Raw genomic sequence first — 16,895 nt, 5'->3', positions numbered from 1 at the left:
AGAAACCACAGCTTACCAGATCATTCCACTGAAACAAAACAAGGAAAAACACAGAGCTGAATGGATCATCTTTTATGGATCGAACACATGTACATTTGTCACATTTTCAGAAACAAGACTGCCATTCTAGCTCCTGTGCCAACACTAAACAAAATATGCCCTATGATTGGCTTAATTATCAGACAATGATCAAACAAGACAAATAAATGGTTATGTGAAGCAATGTTCAAACAGTTATGCTATTTCACATACTGTACAAACACTGAAAATACTGCATAAACAAAACCAATGGATAAAAAGTTAATTATACGTTCAAATAAAGGCTGTTTTCCTTACTACGAGAATTTCACATACAACTGAGGACACCATTCATTAAACAATGGATAAAGCAAATGTTTGGGTTTATGAAGAAGGAGCATTAGATCCACAAAAACCTTACTGTAGCAGAATTACAAAAATGATTACCACGACAAATGCATGCAGTGAACCATTCGGAACACTGCAATACCAAGTATTTCTCAAAGTGCAGCAGAGTGCAATTTCTGCCTGCTTATTAAGCTGAGAATGATGTAATGGTGTTTTTATTTACTGTATAGTTCAACCTTTTTTTGTTTTCCCCTACTTGTTTTCAAGTTCTGGAATTTGAAATCATTATTTCAATGAACAGTGAAATGTCAATATTAATTACATTAATTTAACATCAGCTCCAACTTGACTGTCCCCTATGTGAAAAACAGTTAGACATGACATTTCAAGGACATCTACTCTCAGAATCATCATTTCTGAAAGTACTGTCTTCGAAGGAGAGAATGAGAAGAAATAAAAGATCAGAAACAGTATCTACAAGCAACACATCCTTATCATAAAAGTAGATTTAATCTAATAATTTTAAACCACTACATATTAACCCAGAAAACATGCAAAGCGGTATTAAGGGTGTGCACAATTATGAGCAAGAATGCAGAATTTTAAGACTGAAATACCATCCTCAATCTATACTACTTTGAACCAGATTGGGCCATTAAGGCACTGGCTTACTTTTGCACTCATGCGCCATTCCGGGAGGAATTCTGGGAACAACTATGTCTTAGGAGCCATGATTTCTCTGCCAACACTCCACCATGCAGGGGGAGTATGTCCACTGAGCATTCTTTGTACAGTTGGCTTGCTACCTAGATTAGTGCTAGGGCAGAGCATGGCTATGGCCATGCTTTTCCCTTTGGAGTAATTCACACACCAGATGCTAAATGGAAGCAGTCCCTATGCTCTTCCAAGCACACAACTGCTACTGGAAATGGTCCCTTGTTCAGGAGATGCAAGAAAAAGAATGCCCCTGCTTGAATCAGGCATAAGCTAGCTTTTTGTCTATGGAACCTGCTGCAATAATGGACAATCTTGCATGCCATGTGTAAGATGTTCTAATCCCAGGACACAGCTGCACAATATAGATGAGTTAGGGATGAGATTTCAGCCATAATCTGAGTAAACTACTGAGAAGAATTTAAACCACCACATACATAGCTGCATCGCTTCCTTTTCCCTATATCATAAATTCTAATCTCAATAGAACTGAACAGCAGGTTTAAAACAAACTTTTCAATTTGCTATTAGTAAAATGTATGTTATTTCCAGTCCTTAAAAGAGACAAGACCTGGTGTTTTACTTCTACACATACAAATGCAATATAATCATAATAGAGAAAGTACATTTGATTTGTAAAATTCACTCTGTGGCAGCCAGAAGTGATAAAAAATACTTACACTAGTGGGCTAAGAGTAGCTGCCCTTATCATCACAATGACCAGGATTACAGCTGTTAAAATCAGAGAAATAAAAGATACCTGCAAATTACAATTCAAACATTTTATCAGTTCGCTGGTTGGAATTTCAGTAGTTTTAACAATGCATTATTCTATTTGAAAACTTTCTTCTTTCTTCCAAAAAGTGAAATTAATAGCATAGATACATTTTTAAAGTGTCTGCCTTTCCAGAGAAGCAGGTCTTTGTTTTTAAAGAAGCATTCCAAGATTTCCATGTTTTATTTGCTGTCATTGTCTTTTAACGGCTTTATGACCAATTGAGCCTTTAGTTCACTGCTTCTACAAAGAGATTGTTTGCAGAAATGCTGAGCATCTTTGGTTATTTCATTTAGAATTGTGAGTGCTCAGCAGCTCTGAAAAATCAGACCCACTGTAGCTATTTTATGAGTAAATGGCAAATGTAATTATGGAGGTACAGGATTGCTGTTTGTGTAGCAGCAAATATGGCTCTCTTCCCTTGTATTTTGAGAATGCAGGCTGGCGAGTCCCTTCCTGTGAACAGCAATTTTTTCCTGTATCTGAGTGGTTGTATAACACAACATGATCTGAAATTACGAAACATCAGACAGATTCTACCCAGACTTAAGCAAGTACAACTTCATGGAAGTCAGTGAAGTTGCATCTGCTTACAGCTGGTCTGAATTTGGCTTTATATCTTTTAGGACACATGAGACATCTATAAACGTTTTAAGCTTAAGGTGTTATAAAGCATGCAATTGTAAAGACATTTAATATACATAGGCCTCAATTTTGCATTCTGATAAGCATGGACACTATTGCTTCCCCGCTGTCATCATTATACAAATGATTTGAGCTACATTCTTAGGGGGAGATGATGATGTAAGATTAAGTAGCTGCAAACCAGATTGTGGTTGCCCCCAGGCATAAAAAGGGTTGCAGTTTGGCAGCATTGGTCTTAGAGCCAAATGCACCTTACTTCAGTCAGTTGAGTGGCTTTAGAGCTGGTGTACACTGGGGGAGGGCGGGAATCGATCTAAGATACGCAACTTCAGCTATGTGAATAGCGTAGCTGAAATCTAAGCATCTTAGATCAATTTACCTCTCGTCCTCACGGCGCGGGATTGATGTCCGCAGCTTCCCCTGTCGACTCCACTACTGCCATTCGCGCTAGTGGAGTTCCGGAGTCGACGGGGGCGATTTCGGGGATCAATATATTGCGTCTAGATGAGAAGTGATATATCGATCCCTGAGAAATCAATCGTTACCTGCCGATACAACGGGTAGCCTAGATGGACCCTTAGTAAGGAGAGGAGCTGATTAATACTCTAGGCAAGCCATCAAAATGTTCTACTCTTTCATTACAAATTAAAATTAATTTAAATATAAGCAATCCATGCCTGTGAAGAAAGTGATCAAAAATTCAACAGTCAAATCTAAAACTGATTTCAGAGCACAATGAAGAAAGTTCATTTTGTTGAAAGTTCCACATTAACAGAACTAGAATTTGTTTTTAATACTTTTAGAAATTAGCAATATTTGCAAGCAATCCAAGCAACAAAGGCAATATTTACAATAAATGAGATTTTATTCATGCTAAGAGGGGAATGTTTGTTCATTAAAATATTTAGGGTCTTCTTTTATAGAAAATGATAATTTAATGAAATTACAGAATGTTGAGTTGTTTTACACTGCATATAATTCCATCATGTCAACACTTGCTGTAAGTATATTTCATTTTCATTCAATGAAGTTATTATGAATTTAAAGTGCTTGTTCAAAATGTTTAAAATGTAAGTGTGATAAGTCCCTTTATATTCATTAATGACCAGATTGTGATCTCTTTTTCCATGTTGTATAGTACCTTGCAACATAACTATTCCCATTGAAATTGATGTAACTAGTTGGGGAGTAAGGTACTACCCCTTCGGGCCCTAAATTTGATGTGTGGTTTCTTTAGGAGGGAAGTAATAATTTAATCTCTCAGCTAACATGATGTTATTGGATTGTATTCTGTTGTATTTAGGACTTTAGAATAAGTCCATCAGCACCATGACTATTCAGTCATAATGTTAAATTCACTTGTCTGAGCCACACAAAAGGACTTTTCAAATGTAGTCTACTCTCCTAACATGCACTGAACATCCATTTAAGTCAATGAAAAATCTCCCAATGACTTAAATGTGCAGTGAAACATGCCATGAAATCCCAATGAAAACAACTGGGAATACACGAAAGAAGGGAGAACAGAAGAGAGATGTGTTTTGCAAAGGAAGATTTTAGCCTATCAAGTTCTTTTTTGTGCTGTAAAAAACTGTTGGAAGTGTAACTGGACATTCTCTAGCAATATAATAAGCTGCATTTAAAACAATGATTTGATATAATTGAACCAAGATATTCATTGGCATTATGATTTACCTTTGCCAGTTTTGCTATGTCACGATAGAGAGACATAGGCAGGGTAAAGATGATGGTAGTACATAGAATAATGACTTGGCGGTAAGTAAGTAAGCTATCTGGACCAACTAAAACGTAAAAAAAATATATACACATTTAGATTTCTCTAAGAAATGGATGTGAGGAACAGATAAGTTACATTTGAAATTCTAGTAGCAATGTACCTTAGACCGTGCCCCAAACTGAAATCAAGGAAACTCCCACAGATGTCAAGGTTAGGCATTACCTGGCCTTAGGACAGATACACCTGCCCAGTGCATGCTCATAGGGATTTTGTGAGAATAAGCTGAGCACATGCCAACATATGTACAGTATCGTGTGCACCTAACTATGAAATTCTCACCCTTCGTGTGTAGCTATATTATAAACATCTGTGATGGGTGGGATTTTTGAAAGTGCTCAGTGTTGGCCTAACTACTCCCACTGAAACCAGTAGAGTTTTACCACTGACTTCAGTAGAACTCAGTTAGGCCAAAGCTCAGTGGTTTTGAAAATCCCATCCTACCTGCACATCTATAGCCTCCAGCAGAAAAATCTAGCCCTCCAAAACGAGGTCTGAAGCAGGATCAAAGTTTCAGCTGGCTAATCAGTCAGTCAAGAACAAACCCAAGAGTGTGTCTTGGCCCATTCACTCTGCACTTGCATATGGCAGAATTTGATGTGCAGCTCACAGTGAACCCTGGTTTTATTATTGGTAGTTTGCTTAGTTCAGGGGTTGGCAACCTTTCAGAAGTGATGTGCCGAGTCTTCATTTATTCACTCTAATTTAAAGTTTTGCGTGCCAGTAATATATTTGAACGTTTTTAGAAGGTCTCTTTCTATAAGTCTATAATATATAACTAAACTATTGTTGTATGTAATAAGTAAATAAAGTTTTTTAAATGTTTAAGAAGCTTCATTTAAAATTAAATTAAAATGCAGAGCCTCCCGGACTGGTGGCCAGGACCCAGGCAGTGAGAGTGCCACTGAAAATCAGCTCGCCTGCCGCCTTCTGCACGCGTGCCATAGGTTGCCAACCCCTGGCTTAGTTGAATAGGTTTGTGTTGTTTTAACACTCATGCTGGGAAGTCTGATTTTTTTCCGTGTATCAGAGGATATTTTATTTTAAAAAAAAACAAAAAAACTTTCAACAGGGCCATAACATTTTGGATTTATCATTTTAGAGAATGTCCTAAGTGGTACATTTGTAATACATGTTCAGCTATGTAGAAATGTTACTGTTTAAAGAGATGTTAAAGAAATAATTTGCATACAATCTAACATTGATCAACAGATCAACAACAGTTCTGGATGATTATCATAGCTGATCCCATTAAGTACTAGAGTGCAGGATATGCACTGCACAGGCTTAAGCCATGACCCTGCAATCATATGACCTGATACAGGAATCTACTACATCTGCTACCAGGACTGGGGCTGTAGAATGCAGGAGAAGCACACGTAGACATTAAAAATATATAAATAAGGTTCTTTTCGATTATTAGGGGACTGTACAATAGGGATTCATAGAGGAAATAGGGGCCATATTTACTTTAGACCAGTGGTTCTCAACCCGCAGCGGCATGTGGCCAAATTAGCACACAGCTATGTGTGCTAAAGGGGGCCCTTGTGGTGGGGTCTGGGATCCCAGCTGCCCAGCGCAGTGGGGTCTGGGCTGCCCTGTCACCCAGCGCGGCGGGTCAGGTCTGCCATCCTGTCACGCATGGCAAGGGACCAGGGTCCCACAGGGTCAGGGGTCTGAGGCTCCTCACATGGTGGGTGGGCAGTTGGCTGGCCCCACGAGGTCTGGGGCTCCCAGAGGGCCCCACCCAGCAGGGGTCCAGGGCAGGCAGCTGCCTGGCCCCATGTAGTGGGGGTCTGGGGTTGGGGTCTAGGCTGCTGCTGCCCTGCCATCCGGCCCCTGCAGCCCAGGTAACACATTGTTGACCAGAACTGCTTTAGACTGACACTCTACCTAGTTAATCTGACCCCCTAAAATTATATATAAACACTTACCTCCAGGAATTGTTTGAAAAACTTTAGTCAAAGTGTCTCCTGTTATTATGTTGTAACTAATCATGGCTTTAAAAAAGAAAGATTGTTTTAATACACATCAGATAAGATATAAAGACCCAAACATATAATACAGACTTTTAGATTGCATTCAGCTGAAACCCTTGTCCCACATCCTGGCTGCTTCTTTTTTGGGCTGGTTTTCTGATCTCCCTGCTGCATTTAGCTGCTCTGCACAGACCTCCTTTCATGTTTGTTTTAAAAGTTAAATCAAGAGTTATAAAAGCAAAACTGGGAGCATTAAGTAACAGACATGAGAACTTGAAAGGGACCCAGTCAGATGAGCAAGACTGTTGAATTTTGTGCCCAAGACACTTACTTCAAAAGGAAAAAAAGGCTTTTATAATTGCCTCTGCTTTCAGCAGTGATTCACGGACAGTCAGACCACTTTCAACTTCTAATTTCTATTAGAAAAAACAAATTATGTGCATTCAACAGTTCTTGTTTTATCTTTATAGCTAATCACATGGGATGTTAAATGCATGGGGCTGTATCACCACATACTGTAACTTGTAAAATCAGCTATTGTCCGTACTTGTTCAAGAACAGTAGTCGATTTTACAAGTGGGTGCCACTAAAACTGAACATTTGTCCATCTGCAGTGATCCAGTTCCACAGTGTCTCAGATTTAAAGATGAGAAGATATCAAGATTACTTCAAGTAGCTCTCACATAGACGTACATTTTAAATGGCAGCTGCTATACACTATGTAGTGATGTCTGTCTAGATAAGTGAGAGTCGGATAGAGGCAGTAAGTTAAAGATTCCCTAGCTCTAGTTCAGAGTCACTGAACTCTGTCCAGTATAATGGCAGAGGGACTAAAAACGATAATCCAAAAAGGAAACTAAAATACAGGGCTCCTCATTTAGGCTTCCATTGACTTCATTAGGAACCTGAATAAGAATTGAAGGATTGGGGTCCAAATTTACACACACACATTTCTGAACTAGAAAAAAATACACACATATAGGTGTAAAAAAAATATACGTGGGCTTTATTACCCTATCTCCATTCATTTATGTACACACAAATCCTACAAACACTTATGCATATACTTAACTTTACTACTGATAGACATTTGCTTAAGTTACCGAGTCTTTGCAGGTTAGGTCCATGGTCTTTATTATCCTCCTCTATTTTGTCCGATAAAGCAACTATTATTTTCCATACAGAAAGATTATGGGACAAAGTTTTCCAAAGTAACTAGTGATTCTGGGTGTCTCTACATTTGAATGCCCAACTTGACACCTTAAAGTGGCCTGATTTCCAGAAAGGGCTGATCACCCACTCTGTGGATTTCAGGCCCCTTTAATGTACCTCATGTGGAACACCCAAAAATTGAAGCACTTGAAATTACTACTTACTTTGGAAAAATCATGGCCATGGTCAACAGAACAGATTTTTACATTAAAAAAAAATGATAAAAGAACCAAATATCAAAGCAGTAGTCTCACATATGTGTTCTTTCTAGCACACCCAGACTATCACTGGCTCTTGAAAGCACAAGGTTCAAGTATAACTAGGGTGAAATCCTGGTCCTATTGAAGTCAATGGAAGTGTGGCCAGTGACTTCAACAGAGCCAGGATTTCACTCTTTAGAATGTATATGATAACCTGATTATATACACACTAGAAAGTTTTCTTATTTCAAGTAAGCAAATATTACAAGACAAACTCTGAAGCTTTTTGTTGGTCTATAAAGATGTTTATTAAAAGGATTTGTTTTCTTGGGTTTTTCGTGAGAGTCATGAAAAAATTGCCTAAGGATAGGCAATATTTCCATTTCCTTGCCAAAATAATGAAATACAAACTAACTCTTTTCATGAGTCCATTTTTAAGTATTTTTAACTTCAACAGTGTCTCCCTCTGGTAATTCAAAAAGGATAGTTAATTATAAGTTTACAAAATGGATAGTGATCTTACCAATAAATGGATATAAAAACTGTAGTGTTGAGAGAATTAGGTATCCTATAAAACCATACGATTTATTGACCAGTTCTTGGTAGCTGTTTGTACCAGAGAGATTTCCTCCTTTAATCAGTAATATAATGGAATAATCTGTTAAAATAATATGAACATAATATTTAAGATCTTAATTTTTCTACATCTGTTCTGAAGAAATAGTTTGCAAAGTATTTAAAAAAAAAAGCAAAGAAAGCAATCATTAACTGAAGCAACTATAGTGAACAGGAAGGGGAAGAGAAAGGAAAACATTATGGTTCAGTGTGTGCATATTCCCAGTGATCATCCTCTGGAAAGAGAGGGATTTGCAGGCCTATGGTTGTGGCATCCCGACTGTCAGAGATCCCTGAGAATCCAAAGAGAATTGTGTCTGGGACCCCATGGGTCTCAGGGTTTCCACATGAGGACGAGCTTCCCTGCCTAGGGAGTGTGTAATTCACCCTCATTCAGGATGATGCTTTCTCCCTCTCTTGTAGTGGTTACATCACATATAGAAGTTGATGAGCCTGCTACAGGCCTTTTGGATTCTTACCCAAAAATCAGTTATGAACATTAAATCATGATTTATATCCTAGAATTATCAATTAACACTACAAAAAACTACTCGTTATCTTTTTCTTCCAATCCACTGTAGTGATTCAAGAAAACATCTTTTAAAATCTGCTACTATACATACTAGTCTGTAACTTTACATTTTTTTTGTTAGAAATTGTCTTCCTGCAGCGTATGCTTAATACAACAGTCCTTTTTGCTAAACAATTCTCTCTGCTTGTGTAATATTTTTTATTTAATAATGCCCACCTTGAAAGTATTCTGTGGTATATTTTCCATTTAGAAGCAGAATTATATTAGCATGTTGTTTTACGGTTAGCAAATGTGCAACAAAATGTGTGGAATTATTCATGAAAAAAGAAAAAAAAAAACCACTTCCAGCTAGAACAGTGGTGTCCTTCCTGCAGCATTTGAATCTTTAAGTTGTGACCATTAAGGGTGACTATAGTAAGAAGAAAATTTGTATTTGATTATAAATGGAGTCACACCTTCAGTCTAAATCAGTTCCATCCCTATGCCTTCTCAACTGCCTGCCACTGCTTTGCCAGCTGAGAATTGTGGGTAGGTTTCTGCTCCCTTTGCACAGCGGAACAGGGAAAAGATTCAGACTCAAACTACTAAATTTGGGCCACTGACCTCTGAGATGATATTGTTATGGTGGGAGTCACCAAATGTTGTTGTTACAGAGTTTTCCAAGGTCTTTTCCCTACCATGAGAATACTATTCAGTCTCCTGGTATGATTTCAAATCAGGACCCATAAACAGGTGTCTGAATTGAGTAGTCTCAACTCTTACCTACAACAAATAGTTCTTTTGATATTTCCCACGGATAAATACCTGATTATTAATTAAAATAGCTAGGGAGACAGCCTTTGCTACAGGAATTTTAAAAATTTGTCCAAAGCTTTTAAGATGGCCTGGATGAATGGGTGATATTTTGGGGATGACTTAAATTTCTGTTTAATTTAACAATTATGATGAATAGTTATATTTGGGCTCCAGTTTTGTTTGAGGTTTACCCAGTGTTTGGATTGTCTATTGTTAACCTGGTTGATTGCATCTTTTAACTGTGATGCATAATTATAATAAGCCAAATTAGAGGAAACAAATCCATTCAATTTTGTAGTTTTATACAGAACTTTAGAACTCATCCTTTGTGTTTTATGTTTCCATATGAATTTTAGTAGTGAATCCTACCATGTTTTAGTGGTGTATCAAAGATACCAAGAAGGATGAACTGAAACAAAAATAAAAACTTTGGGTGGACAATAACTCCATCTTTACCTAGACAACCCTACTATCCAAGAAATTTTGTATTTGTTCCACTCCTCCAAGTCTTATTATTTTATTCCATGTCAGAAGGTAATTTGTCTTAAAAAGATTTTTGTTTCTCCACAATATTTATTCCTAAATATTTTAAAGATTCCTTTACCCACTTAAATTTATGTGCCACAGCATGGTTGGGGATCAGGTTAAAAAGGCTGGTCACGAGGCTTATTCACATGGAGAAGAACTTACAAAAAGAGTCCCATTGAAGTCAATGGAGTTTACTTAGGTAAGTAAATGTTTACCATGAGACTCTGCAATTTAGCCCTTTAATGAATGAAACCTAAGGGAATTTAGGTCAATTTTTGTTGAAATTATCATATAACTTATTAAACATATTAGTTTCAATCTATGTTGTGAATTTGGAACACAAATGGCGTACAACTCACTTGAGGATCAGGACCTTATATACATCAAAACTTTTTAATATAAACAAGTGATTTGTAAGAATAACCCTTATTTATATCTCACACTAATATCATACTCTAGTCTAAGAAACTAGACTTCCCCCATAAAGAATCTCCCAAAATAAGCAGCTTTAAATAATGTACAGCATAATTCTCCACTCTTGCTAATCTGCTCAGAAGATTAATGAGGTAAGTAAAAAAAACAAAAACAAAAAACAAAAAAACCTCTTCCTTTAATATAAAATTTTAATTCGCAGACATTCTTATTTAGTTGTTATGAAGTTCAACTGAGGTTAATTTTTGCAAGACTAGTTACATTTTCACTTTAATAGAGCAACCACTTTCATGGTACCTGTGATATAGGCAACACCAACTAAAAGCAATACTCCTAATGGAAAACCAGCTTCCTTCATTGAATAAGGCAATCCTGTGAACAATGAAACAAAGAAAAGATTAGAGAAAAGCCTTTTTAAATACTTGCTATTTATTTGTGGTGATCTCGTTGTAAAGGAAGCAGTATGTTTAAAAAAAAGTCTATTGTTTATTCCCAAAACAGGAGCAAACAGTTTAAAGTTGCTCAGCACTGTCCTATATGTGTACATCAGACTTACTTCAGAGGGATCATTTCTGAGGGCAAAGGGTAGTTCAGTTCTTAAGTCCAAACAGTACTTCATCTCTCTGCTGGGTCTGCTAACAAGGTTGCACATTATTCAACACAATGGGGCCTCTGATCTCAATTGGCACATGTAGTGTTCTCACAATACAAATACATTATAATAATACCATAGTCATAGCAGTAAAGTAATATGAGAAAAAACATGTTTTTCACACAACTGGAGATTTATACATATATGAAAAGGTGATTAAAGTGAAAAAAAGTGTATTTACCTATTATTCCCGATCCTATGATAGAGTTGACAACATTAAAACCAGCTGATGGGAGATCACTGTTTCCTCCTTTAGTCCTAGGTTTACAAACCAAGGCTGTTCTGTCATCTGTTTCTATCTATTCCCATAAGAGAATATTAGTGTTATACAAAAACATATTAGACCAGCGGAGAACAATTATGTCAGGCATGTTTTGAGTCTTACTAAGTTACAGAAGTATCCTTTATCAATCTTCTGCAGCTTGTTTTGTTCTGACTAGGTATCAGCTTCACATAAGCTTCAGAGGATGACGGCCAAAGAGCTGTTCTCAGTGAGATTTTGGCCCCCAAAGGATGAAATGGGATCAATCAGGTATTCTTCCAAGATTTCAGCCACATCTGACCAAGCAGTAGAAAATAAACCACTTCTGATTTGAATTCTTGGAATTGAATCCATCCCTCTGATTTTGGTTCTCGGGCTGATCCAAAATCAGAGTATACAAGGATCTGAAGAAGTGCCGACTCAAGGGTCCAGTGCTGACTTTTTTCTGCTTCTAACAAATAATTTCTTTCTCAGCTAAAGTTTTAGACCACAGTGAATAGCTAACTGATATTAATAAAATTGGCCTGCCCCAGTAAACCGCCATGTGAAAGACCCAAATTCAAGGCAAAGCTTAGCCTCCCACTGCAATAGCTAGAAGTTTTGCAGAGATTATGTTCTCAGCCTCTAGATGGGTAGGGAAGGGGAAAAGGTTCATCTTACTCTAAGCACACCCTTCTCTTAGAGAGGCAATACACTGGTCAGGGAAATATAGTTCCGTCAACCAGGAGGTCAATAAATGCAGTGATATGTAATTAAAAGGAGGAACATAGATTTAATGAAGAAAATGGCAAATCAGAATTAAAGTATGATGATTTAGCTTGTACACACCATGATACTGAAATCACCATCTCAGAGAGGTAGGAGCTTGCTAAATATATATATGAGTAAGGCTGCAAATCTGCCACAGAAGTCATAGATTCCATGATTTTCTGGGACCTCCGTGACTTCCACAGCCAGCAGGTGCGACTGACCCCAGGGTTGCCCGAGCAGCTTGGGTGGCTCCAGGGCCAGCCGCACCAGCCCCCCTGCAACCTGTCATGGACAGGTCCTAGGCCTCCCTGGCCAGCAGCGGTTACGGTGGTCCCAGGCCACCCGCGCCAGCAGCAGCAGCATGGCAGTATCAAACCGGTGGGGCCGCCCTCACCCCCAGGACCAACGGGCACCCCAGAGGCCCCCCTCCAGAACAGCAGCTGGAGCCCCCGAGAAAACCAAAGATTTAGTCAGGGGTATATAGTACAAGTCATGGACAGGTCATGGGCCATGAATTTTTGTTTATCACCCGTGACCTCTCCATGACTTTTACTAAAAATGCCCATGACTAAATCTTAGCCTTATATATGAGGCACTACAAAAATAATTCAGCTCAGATGCCTGTAGCCAACATTGCTGGAAAAAAAGTTAAATATGACTGATAAACCAAAAATCGATTTACTTCATAGGAATCTGTGCAGTGCCATCATCTGACAAGCATGTAAGAGCATCACAACAGAATTAAGTAGCTACATGGAATTCTTCAAAGTTGCCTGCTGATGACAACAGTGTACATCATCAGCAATTCCACTGGACTGGAACAATTTAGGCTCTTTCCTTCACATTAGATATTTGCATCATTCTTTGCAATCTATCATTTCTTTGACCAAAAATATTTTTTGCTTACTCAAAATATTGTACTATACAAATCAGAAACTCATTCTTACTTTGTCTCATTTCTGGATCACTGCCTAATATGCAAAATACAGATTTCTACCTAGTCTTTAGAACAAGTGACTTTGTGGTCAGACTGAAAAAGCATCCATTAAATATAAATCCTTATATTCAAGCTTTGTGAAAATGAGTGGTCTAGCCTGGACGTGACCCTTTTAAACACTTTTACTGTTGCAGAACTGGCCTTCAGTCTTAGCAACAGTATCAATAAAGCATCTCAAAAATCAGTGCAATGCTAGACTGTATTTGGTACACATAGGAGAGTAAAAGCCCATGTTAAGAGATATACATCCAAAAAATCTGATTCTTTAAGGTTATCAATTTGTGTCAGATACAGCAGGATGTAGTGTATTAAATTAACAGTTTATTTTAGGGCAGTTAACTCACACTATTAACTCAAAAAATAGTTGCCTATATAAGACAAAGCCCCTAATATCAGGATGGTTCCAATAATAATAAGACATGTGGTCACCCTACCTGAAAGTGAGAATAGGCATCTGCATGGTACTTTTCTCTAAGCGGACTTGTAGGCTCTAAAATTTTACATTGTTTTATTTTTGAATGCAGTTACTTTTTATACACAATTCTACATTTGTAAGTTCAACTTTCATGATAAAGAGGATAAACTACAGTACTTGTATTAGATTAATTGAAATATTTTTTTGCAGTACAAATATTTGTAATGAAAAATAAATATAAAGTTAACACTGTATACTTTGTATTCAGTGTTGTAACTGAAATCCGTATATGTGGAAAACATCCAAAAAATTTAAATAAATGGTATTCTATTATTATTTAACAGCATGATTAATTGTGTGATTAATCATGATTTTTTAAAAATAGTTTGATAACCCTAGTTTATTCTGATCACATGCTTACCACATGTCATGCATTTTCATGTTGGATAAAATGGGAATTTATTCTTGCCTTGGGATTCTTCACAAATTATCTAATAACAATTATAATACTTTGTTCTATTATAGCACCTTCCATATGAGGATCTCAGAGTTCATCATCTTCTCTATATACATGTTTCTAAAGTGCCCACTACTTCAGCAGAGTTAGAATCTTTAATGAACTTGCTCCCCTTTGATTTTCATGTGAAAAACAAAGGCTCGGGGTCATTAAGGGACTGATCTTCAGACGCATCGAGCACCCACATCTCCTGTGAACTGTTCCAAGTGACAAAAGAAGCGTAAATTGCGGCGTGGGGGGAGGAGTCAGGATTAAATCTCAGGCTGCCTGACTTCTGTTGCTGTTTTATCTTTCCCCGTTCTCTATATTGCTCATGTGGAGCCAGTGAGACGAAGAGAGATTACCAGGAGCAGTTATTTCTGGTGACTGCCCACTGAAGACTTTGAAAGTCTATTTACCAACAGTTCTGTTGCTAGCAACGATTTTCATAGCTTTTCCCCTTTCCATTTTATTTGTCTAACCACCTCTCCTAGCATCATTTGCACTAAGACAGCTGTTTGGTGAAGCCTACAGCTAATTAAATATTGACATTGACAGTCTTTTCCCAATCCTTAATCACAAAGGTGAACGCGTAGATCGTGCCTGAACTCGTACACTTTCTGGAAAGTTTTGCAAAGCTTATTTCGTGTCTTAAAGTTTGTTCATAGTAAATGCAGAAAAGTGCTTTAAACAAATAAGTGAAAGACTTTCTAAACGTGAAATGTAGCTGGGTGAAGGGCAGGCTTGGGTTCGTTTCCTCTCTCCACACCAAAGAAAGAGTTAGATGTCAGACACGGAGCTCCCAGGCCAGGCAATAATAGGAGGATTTCAAAGCGTTGGGAACGAGCATGTTGCATGTAATACCCCTCACCCCCACGCCGCCCGTACCCCTCCAGTTCTGCGTCTCCAAGAGTGAGCAATTTTAAACACTCCCCGCAAATTCTGGTCTGCAGGAGGCTGAGCTAAAGGCACTGCCTGCCTCCACCCGGCAAAGAAATGGGGGAGGACTCAGCGACACTGACCCGAACTTCCCCGTGGTACCTGGAGAGCAGGGCTCTGCAGCTGGCGCTCCTGGCGGGCGGGCTGCTCCATCGCGGGGCGCCGGAGGAGGCAGGCTGGAAGCGGAGCAGCAGCCACTGGTCCTGCTGGGACGCCCGTCTGCGGCTGCCCAAAGGAGCCCCTGCGCTGACTGCCTGCCCAGAGCCTGCAGCCAGCAGCCGCGGCACCGAGAGGCGGGGCGCTGCAGACTGGTTGGGGGCTCCAAGAACACGTGCCAAGGGCGGGGGGACGCGAAAGCCGCCCCCAGTTTGTAGGGAGGTGTGTGAGCTCCCAGCTAGAGGTCAGGGGAGACCTGCCCTGGGGCAGGGAGTCAGTATTTTGTTTACAGACGGGCAGGGTGATTAAGATAAGAAAGGGCTGGTGATTAAAAGCGGCGGGGGGAGGAGGGGGCGTTTCAGAGAGAACACAGGGGACTCAGAAGAAATACAGCCAAGCCCTCTGAGCCAGAAAAGGGGGAGGTTTGGGGAGTTAGGTGAAAAGAAGAGGCCAAAACCCAGGGAAGGGATAGCAGTGGTACAGAGAAGGTCCCAGTCAACCTGCAGTACTTATGTGGCCCCATGGCCATGGCGGCTGGGTGCATCACAAGGTCTAACCTATTTCTCCTCACAAACCCTTGGTGAGGTAGAACACTGCTGTTATCCCCATTGTACAGATGGGGCACTGAAGCACACACTGACTAAAGGGCAGATTTTCAAAGGTATTTAGGCACCTAGTGGGATTTTCAGAAGTTTCTAGAAAGCTAGGTGCTTCGTAAACCCCACTAAATGCATCTTTGGGTGCCTAAAAAGTTTTGAAACTCTCTTTAAGGCACTGATCTGAGGTCATAGAGGAAGTCCATGGGGGGAGTAGAACCCAGGTTTTTCAGGGCTAGTGTGCAGAGGGGCTGAGCCCACCCATAAGGAAAACAGAGCTGCTGCCTGTACCCTGAGCTTCACTCTTCTCCCTGCTAGCACAAGAGGAAGATTTGGCCTGAGCAAGAGCTGGAGAAAGGGTAAGGTCAGCAACTGTGAACAGTAGTGGGAGAACTAGGCAGAAGAGTAGACCAGAGTCAGGTGTGTGCTTTCACACACCCCTGGAGGATTTCCCTCAGAGGTAAAAATAAATAGTTTTCCCCCATATTCCCTGTGCGTGGATCCACTCTGGGAAGTTCGGCGCATCTCCAAATGGTTATAAAAAATGTTTTAAGCCTGGCTTCTGCATCCAGACCAGTGTGTAGGGATGTGTCTGTGCAGCGCCCTCTTGAAATCAAGATCCAAATGAGTTCAGGTGTGCTACTCACAGGAGCTAAAGCCAGCAGCTACATCTCATTTTGAAGCATCAAAGCTCCAGAGCAGGGATTGTGTCATTCTATGGGTGTACAAAAACCTTATACAAGAGGGACTTTATCTTGATATTGGTTCCTATATTTAACTCCAACAAAAAATAATAATAGAGAGCCGGGTCCTGCAATGAGCTTCCTGGGGCCAGGTGCCTGTGCTCAGGTGGGGCTCATTGCAGCCTTTAGGCCATAGTGTTCAATATTGTTTTGGAGTGGGTTTGGAAAGGCACATGCTCCCATTTTCTTTAACTTAAAATACCATTGCACTGGTCCCTCAGAAATTAGACTTCTGTGTGTTTCTGGGAATTTATGAAACCCTGAATTTGCCAAACTTTTGTTTAACTCTATAGTAAAATGA

At 39.3% G+C, this 16,895-nt stretch overlaps 1 protein-coding gene across 5 annotated transcripts in view; it reads right to left on the bottom strand.

Annotated features, from left to right (window-relative positions):
• The window catches only part of SLC38A11 (solute carrier family 38 member 11), a 37,651-nt gene extending 22,153 nt beyond the window's left edge, over positions 1-15,498 (bottom strand). Inside the window, exons 1-8 of one of the 5 annotated variants that reach the window (XM_050968948.1) lie at positions 15,202-15,292; positions 14,193-14,378; positions 11,422-11,539; positions 10,886-10,960; positions 8,210-8,344; positions 6,230-6,295; positions 4,196-4,302; positions 1,761-1,840 (exon numbers count right to left, since the gene is read on the bottom strand). In XM_050968948.1, the coding sequence (XP_050824905.1) occupies positions 1,761-1,840; positions 4,196-4,302; positions 6,230-6,295; positions 8,210-8,344; positions 10,886-10,960; positions 11,422-11,539; positions 14,193-14,237 (626 nt within the window). In that variant the 5' untranslated portion in view covers positions 14,238-14,378; positions 15,202-15,292. Of the gene's footprint in view, positions 1-1,760; positions 1,841-4,195; positions 4,303-6,229; positions 6,296-8,209; positions 8,345-10,885; positions 10,961-11,421; positions 11,540-14,192; positions 14,379-15,182 lie in introns of those variants that run through there. The other 4 variants (XM_050968950.1, XM_050968947.1, XM_050968949.1 and 1 more) reach the window with 4 other exon arrangements.
• Between the last annotated feature and the right edge of the window lie 1,397 nt (positions 15,499-16,895).

This window comes from Gopherus flavomarginatus, chromosome 10, assembly GCF_025201925.1.
Source record: "Gopherus flavomarginatus isolate rGopFla2 chromosome 10, rGopFla2.mat.asm, whole genome shotgun sequence".
NCBI classification, from domain to species: domain Eukaryota; kingdom Metazoa; phylum Chordata; order Testudines; family Testudinidae; genus Gopherus; species Gopherus flavomarginatus.
Note: the sequence above shows the minus strand (reverse complement) of the source record. Positions and strands in the feature narration are given on the sequence as shown.